Source organism: Zonotrichia albicollis, chromosome 9 (assembly GCF_047830755.1).
Source record: "Zonotrichia albicollis isolate bZonAlb1 chromosome 9, bZonAlb1.hap1, whole genome shotgun sequence".
In the NCBI taxonomy this organism is placed as follows: Eukaryota; Metazoa; Chordata; class Aves; order Passeriformes; family Passerellidae; genus Zonotrichia; species Zonotrichia albicollis.
In genome coordinates, this window is record NC_133827.1 from 40,748,789 (window position 1) to 40,755,908 (window position 7,120).

Genomic DNA, 7,120 nt, shown 5'->3' on the forward strand with positions numbered 1-7,120 from the left:
ATAAATCCAGGAATACCATAATAAATAAATAATGAAATAGAGTGGAATCTCAAATCAAGGAATATCCCCATAAATAAATGATGAAATAGAATGGAATCTCGAATCAATTAAGGAATATCACCATAAATAAATGATGAAATAGAGTGGAATCTCAAATCAAGGAATATCACCATAAATAAATGATGAAATAGAGTGGAATCTCAGATCAAGGAATATCACCATAAATAAATGATGAAATAGAATGGAATCTCAAATAAATCAAGGAATGTCATCATAAAATGGAATAGAATGGAATATCATCATGAATGAAGGAATACCATCATAAATGAAGGAATACCATCAAAAATCATGAAATAGAATGGAATCACAAATCAAGGAATATCGTCATAAAAATCAGGGAGCAGAATGGGATGTCACCCCAAATAAAACATGGAATAGAATATCCTGAGTTGGAAGGGATCCCCAAGAAGAGGAATTATCGTGAGCAGCTCTGGGTTCCTGAGCAATCAGCAGAGCAAATACGGATAAATCGGAGTCGGGAACGTTTTGGTGCTCAGGTGCAGCTTAAATCCCAAAGCTGGGAATTTACCACAGCTGTGGGGATTGTGGGGGCGCTGGGTGTGGGGTCAGGGGGAGCTGAGGAAGCTCAGCACCCTGGAGATGGTGACGCTGCGGATGCGCAGGGCCTGGAGTGTGGCGCAGAGCCGCAGGCGCGCCGCGAACGGCGCCGATCCCAGCGCTCCCGATGGTCCCAGTGATCCCATTGATCCCGATGGCCCCGATGGTCCCGATGGTCCCACTGATCCCGATGGCCCCGATGGTCCCGATGGTCCCATTGATCCCAATCCCGATGGTCTTGATGGTCCCGATGGTCCCATTGATCCCGATGATCCCAATGGTCCCAGTGATCCCACTGATCCTGATGGCCCCGATGGTCCCATTGATCCCAATGGCCCCGATGGCCCCAATGGTCCCATTGATCCCAATGGCCCTGATGGTCCCAGTGATCCCAATCCCAATGGTCTTGATGGTCCCGATGATCCCAATGTCCCCGATTGTCCCAGTGATCCCATTGATCCCAATCCCGATGATCCCATTGATCCCATTGATCCTGATGATCCCAATGGCCCCGATTGTCCCAGTGATCCCATTGATCCCAATCCCGATGATCCCATTGATCCCAATCCCGATGATCCCTTTGATCCCATTGATCCCAATCCCGATGGTCCCGATGATCCCATTGATCCCAATCCCGATGATCCCACTGATCCCAATCCCGATGATCCCATTGATCCCATTGATCCCAATAATCCCGATGATCCCGATGATCCCATTGATCCCGATGATCCCGATGATCCCATTGATCCCAATGGTCCCGATGCCAGCGGTGCCTCCGGAACCTGCCCGGTGCTGCTGCCCAGGGCCTGCAGGGGGTTGGAAAACGCCTTAAAAACCCCAAAATTCCCGGGATTTTCACCCCCTCAGGGATGAGCGGCAAGAGTGGGACGTAAGGGAAATGTTTGGGATGGTTAATGTATCATTAACAGGGAAAAGTTTGGGATATTTAATTTATGGTGAATAGAGTGAAGGAAGAATTTGGGATGTTTAAATTGTCATTAAAAGGGAAAAATTTGGGATATTTATCGTGAATACAGTGAGGGAAAATTTTGAGATGTTTAATCTGTCATAAATAGACTGAGAGAAAAATTTGGGATGTTTAAATTATCATTTAAAGGGAAAACTTTGGGATATTTAATTTATGGTGAATAGAGTGAGGGAAGAATTTGGGATATTTGTCATAAATAGAGTGAGGGAAGAATTTAGGATGGTTTATTTATCACTAATAGGGAAAAATTTGGGATATTTGTCGTGAATAGAGTGAGAGAAAAATTTGGGATATTTGTCATAAATACAGTGAGGGAAAATTTAGGATGGTTTATTTATCACTAATAGGGAAAAATTTGGGATATTTATTGTGAATAGAGTGAGAGAAAAATTTGGGATATTCGATTTGTCATAAATAGGTTGAGAGACAAATTTGGGATGTTTAAATTGTCATTAAAAGGGTAAAATTTGGGATGTTAAAATTATTATTAACAGGGAAAAATTGGGATATTAAATTTATGGTGAATAGAGTGAGGGAAGAGTTTGGGATATTTAATTTGTCATAAGTAGACTGAGAGAAAAATTTGAGATGTTTTAAATTATCACTAAAGGGGAAAAATTTGGGATCTTTATCGTGAATAGAGTGAGGGAAGAATTTGGGTTGTTTAAATTATTAAAAGGGAAAAATTTGGGATGTTTAAATTATCACTTAAAGGGAAAAATTTGAGATGGTTAATTTATCGTGATTAGAGTAAAGGAAGAATTTGGGATATTTAATTTGTCATAAATAGATTGAGAGACAAATTTGGGATGTTTAAATTGTCATTAAAAGGGTAAAATTTGGGATGTTAAAATTATTATTAACAGGGAAAAATTGGGATATTAAATTTATGGTCAATAGAGTGAGGGAAGAATTTGGGATGTTTAAATTGTCATTAAAAGGGAAAAATTTGGGATGTTTATCGTGAATACAGTGAGGGAAAATTTTGAGATATTTAACCTGTCATAAATAGACTGAGAGAAAAATTTGGGATGTTTAAATTATCATTAAAAGGGACAAATTTGGGATATTTAATTGATCGTGAATAAAGTGAAGGAAGAATTTGGGATATTTAATTTGTCATAAATAGATTGAGAGACAAATTTAAGTTGTTTAAATTATTAAAAGGGAAAAATTTGTGATGTTTAAATTATCACTAAAAGGGAAAAGTTGGGATATTTAATTTCTCATGAATAGAGTGAGGGAAAAAATTGGGTTATTTAATTTATCAATAGAGTGAGGGGGAAATTGGAAATATTTAATTTGTCATTAATAGGATACATTTTGAAGGATTCAATGATAGCACTAAAGGACTCAGGATGAAATTTGAAAAATGTAATGATAGCATTAATAGGGTACATTTTGAAATATTTATTTTAGCCTGAATGGAGTGAGGGTCAAATTGGAAATATTGAGGTAAATCTTGAAATATTTTATGATTGCATTAATAGACTGAGGCTAAAATTTGATATATTGAATCTAATCCTTAATAAGGCGAAACTTCAAACATTTAATGATAGCATTAATAGGGTACATTTTGAAATATTTATTTTAGCCTGAATGGAGTGAGGGTCAAATTGGAAATATTGAGGTAAATTTTGAAATATTTTACGATTGCATTAATAGACTGAGGCTAAAATTTGATATATTGAATCTAATCCTTAATAAGGCGAAACTTCAAACATTTAATGATAGCATTAATAGGGTACATTTTGAAATATTTATTTTAGCCTGAATGGAGTGAGAGTCAAATTGGAAATATTGAGGTAAATTTTGAAATATTTTATGATTGCATTAATAGACTGAGGCTAAAATTTGATATATTGAATCTAATCCTTAATAAGGCGAAACTTCAAACATTTAATGATTTATAGACTGAGGCTAAAATCGGGTTTATCAACCTGTAATCCATCCTGTGTCACACCTGGTGCACCAGCTCTGTTAGATTTCAATATTTGGGGGAGAAATGGAGATTTTCCTTCCCCAATTGCTGAATTTTGGGGTCTGTGGGGGGCAGGAATCCTCACCTCCATCATCCCATCGAGGGCTGCCAGCAGCTGCGGGTCAGGGAGGCTCCTCAGCTGTGCCCTGTAGGCTCTCACGTCCTCAGAGATGCCCTGCAGGCATTTTCCCTGGGCAAAAACAAATAGAATCATCAGGAAATAAATAGAATTGTCAGGGAATGTGCGAATCTGCTGCTCCTTTTAACATACAACGATAAAAAGAAGGAGGTTTTTTGGGGAATTTCTATTTACCTCGTCAAAAGTTGATTTTTCCAGGACTGGGCAATTTCCAGGCTGCAAATAGAACAAGAATTAAGATTTGGGATTTAGTGGGAGTGTGGATGATAACTCCACGAAGCCATGAGGCGAAATTGAAGTGTTATCAGTGATTTCTGTGTGTTTTACCCCTGGATCTGCAGCTGTGCAGGCTCGGAGGGTGTTGAGCTGGTTCTCAGTGATGTCGTGCAGATCCACCTCCTCCAGGCTGCATTCAAACCCCAGCGTGTTGGATTCCTGGGGCGAAAAATGAATTAAAAAGGGTCCTTGGCAGCTTCATGAGGCAATTTCTCTATTTTTTATACATTTATCTGCAAACAGACACAAGTTGATACACAGACACAATTTCATGTATCTGTGCTCGGATGAACCCCAGCAATGAGGTTTGGTGGGGAGCGTGGTTAAATATGAAATACAGGAAATGGTTTGGGGACCATCTCTGACATCCTGGGGCCACCACTGTGTCCTGGGGACCATCTCTGACATCCTGGGGACCAAAACTGAGATCTTGGGGACATCCCTGCCCTCCTGGGATCATCCCTGCCATCCTGGGGACCAAAACTGCTCTGGCATTTCCAGGTTTGGTGTCACCAATGTCCCATCCCTGCCCTCCTGGGTGTCACCAATGTCCATCCCTGCCATGCTGGTGTCACCACTGTCGCATCCCTGCCCTCCTGGGTGTCACCAATGTCCCATCCCTGCCATGTTGGGTGTCACCACTGTCCCATCCCTGCCATGCTGGGTGTCACCACTGCCCCATCCCTGCCATGCTTGGTGTCACCACTGCCCCATCCCTGCCCTCCTGGGTGTCACCAATGTCCATCCCTGCCCTCTTGGGTACATCCCTACCCCATCCCAGCCCGCCACATCCTCCCCGTCCCGTTCCCCGCGCACCTTCAGCCGCTGCGGGGCGGCGTTGGCGGCCTCCAGGAGCTGCCGGGAGCGGTTGAGGCACCGGTCCGGTTCGGTCAGTGCCCGTTCCGTGCTGGTCAGTGCCCGGTCCGGTTCGGTCAGTGCCCGTTCCGTGCTGGTCAGTGCCCGTTCCGTGCTGGTCAGTGCCCGGTCAGGGTCGGTCAGTGCCCGCACCGCGGTGGGCCGGGCCCGGGCCGGGGGCAGCAGCAGCAGCAGCAGCGCCAGGCACAGCAATGCCAGCCCGTGGCCGCCAGGCGGCGCTGCCCGCCCGCTCCCGCTGCCATTCCCGGTGCCGTTCCCGGAGTTATTCCCGGTGCCGTTCCCGGTTCTCTCCATTCCGTTCTCGCCGCTGCCGCTCCGCTCCATCTCGCTGCCGTCCGTCCCCGCCGGGACAGCTCTTATAGAGGCGCGGCAGCCGCGGGATTTCCCCCCGGGCTCATCCCGAGAGCGGCGGGGCCGGGAATCCCGCCCGGCGCTGGGGCGGGCACAGCTGGAGCCCCTTCCCGGGCTCTGCACTGAGGGCTTCCAGAAATGTGGGGTGGGCTCGGCTCAGTGCGATAAACTTCCATGGAATCACAGCATGATGGGATGGTTTGGGTGGAAGGGACCTTAAAGAGCCTCTCATTCCCATGGCAGGGATTCCGCTGTGCCAGCCTGGCATTGGGCACCGCAGGGATCCAGGGCAGCCACAGCTGCTCTGGGAATCCATCCCAGGGCCTCCCCTCCCTCTCAGCCAGGAATCCCTTCCCAAAATCCCACCTAAACATCCTCCTCTCTCAGTTTTGAGCCATTCCCTCTCTGTTCTGTCACTGCATCCCTCGGAAATCATCTCTCTCCAGCTTTCCCATTTCTATTCTTTATCCTGCTTTCTTCTCAAGGAAAAAAATGACAGAACAAGAAGAAACAGCTTCAGGTTTCACCAGAGGAGTTCGTGTTGGATATCAGGGAATATTCCTTCATGGGAAGGGCTGGAAGGGGCTGCCCAGGGCAGTGCCCATCCCCAGGGGGATTTAGAGCCCTGGGGAGGTGGCACTTGGGGACAGGGCTCAGGGGTGGCCTTGGCAGGGCTGGGGATGTTGGACTGAAGGAACTTTGAGATATTTTCCAGCCTAAACCATTCCACGATTCTCTGATTCTCTAATGACAACCCCTCACTAGTGAATGTTTGTGAAAACCTGCCCGAATGGTTGATTTTGCAGAAATATTTGGAATAATCAACCAATATTCCAATATGGTCTCCTATTTTTGGTGGCCATTCTCAGCTGCCCCAAAAGGCTGCAGAAAGCTTTTCTGTGCATTGGGACTGCCATGAAGTCACTGGGATTTTTGCTGTCAAACTGGAAGGGAGCAGGATGAATCAAGAGTTTTATATTGCATTTTCAGGTTCTTTGTATTTTCACTGTTTCCTATAAGAAGCCTGTGGCGTGTCCTGAGACTTCTTTTAGCCCCAATAGCAGCAGCGCCTCAATTTCCAATTTCTCTCTGTGTTTTCCAGCCCTGCCCCGTCACTGCGCCGTGGGCTGTGGTTTCCAGCTCGTGTAGGAGCCGCGGCTTCCGAGAGCCAAAAGCGAAAGAGAATTTTGGGATGTGCAGCAGGGCCGTTCCTGAAAGGCGCCACTTTGGCTTTCCAGGTTTCTCAGGCCCTGCTCCACGAGGTTTCCCAGCAGGGTCAGAGCTGGGCTGGGGTTTGGGGTTCATTTTTGGCTAAATTGGGATATTTCCTCATGATATCCCACATTAGATCCCTGGAATTGTCCAAGGCCAGGCTGGGTGGGTTTGGAGCACCCTGGGACAGTTGGAGGTGTCCCTGCCATGGCAGAATGGGATGGGAGGGGATTTAAGGTCCCTTCCAACCCAAATTTTAATTTGGGATTTTAATTCTGGAATTTTAATTCTGCTGAGTGGAATTTTTTTTTTTCCCAGTGGAAGAAGAATTGTATCTTCTCCTCCTTCACCTCAAAGCACCCTCTGCTTGACCTGGCTTAGCCTGAACAAAAAACCCTGATAATTAATATTTATATTAATCACATTAGAGCAAAAGGATATGTTTTATACATTATAATCTATTTAAATAAGAGAATTACTCCTTGAGCAAGTGCAGCCCCAGAGGAATGGGAAGCAGTGTTGAAATGGAATGGGAATAATTAAAGATCTGTGATGTTCCTTTGTGTTTCTTTCATGGAATCATAAAATCAGGGCATTTTTTAGGTTGAAAGGGACATTAAAGCTTATCCAGTTACATCTTCCATTATTCCAGGTTACTTCAAGACCCAAAATCCAGCCT

General features: G+C 45.0%; 1 protein-coding gene across 1 annotated transcript; it reads right to left on the reverse strand.

The window, feature by feature from the left end:
• Positions 1-585: 585 nt before the first annotated feature.
• LOC141730052 (uncharacterized) lies at positions 586-5,558 on the reverse strand. The gene is made up of 6 exons (XM_074546695.1): positions 4,819-5,558; positions 4,054-4,161; positions 3,901-3,942; positions 3,547-3,777; positions 1,405-1,424; positions 586-1,264 (listed from the first exon to the last, which is right to left on the reverse strand). The coding sequence occupies exons 1-6, from the start codon at positions 5,200-5,202 to the stop codon at positions 586-588; spliced, it is 1,464 nt and encodes a 487-aa protein (XP_074402796.1). The 5' UTR covers positions 5,203-5,558.
• Between the last annotated feature and the right edge of the window lie 1,562 nt (positions 5,559-7,120).

Excerpts from the sequence above, each read along its gene's own strand:
- LOC141730052 (XM_074546695.1), bottom strand. The coding sequence starts at position 5,202 with ATGGAGCGGAGCGGCAGCGGCGAGAACGGAATGGAGAGAACCGGGAAC. Across the intron at positions 4,162-4,818 it reads CCGCCCCGCAGCGGCTGAAG|GAATCCAACACGCTGGGGTT; the intron begins GTGCGCGGGGAA and ends TTTTCGCCCCAG. Across the intron at positions 3,943-4,053 it reads GCACAGCTGCAGATCCAGGG|CCTGGAAATTGCCCAGTCCT; the intron begins GTAAAACACACA and ends TTCTATTTGCAG.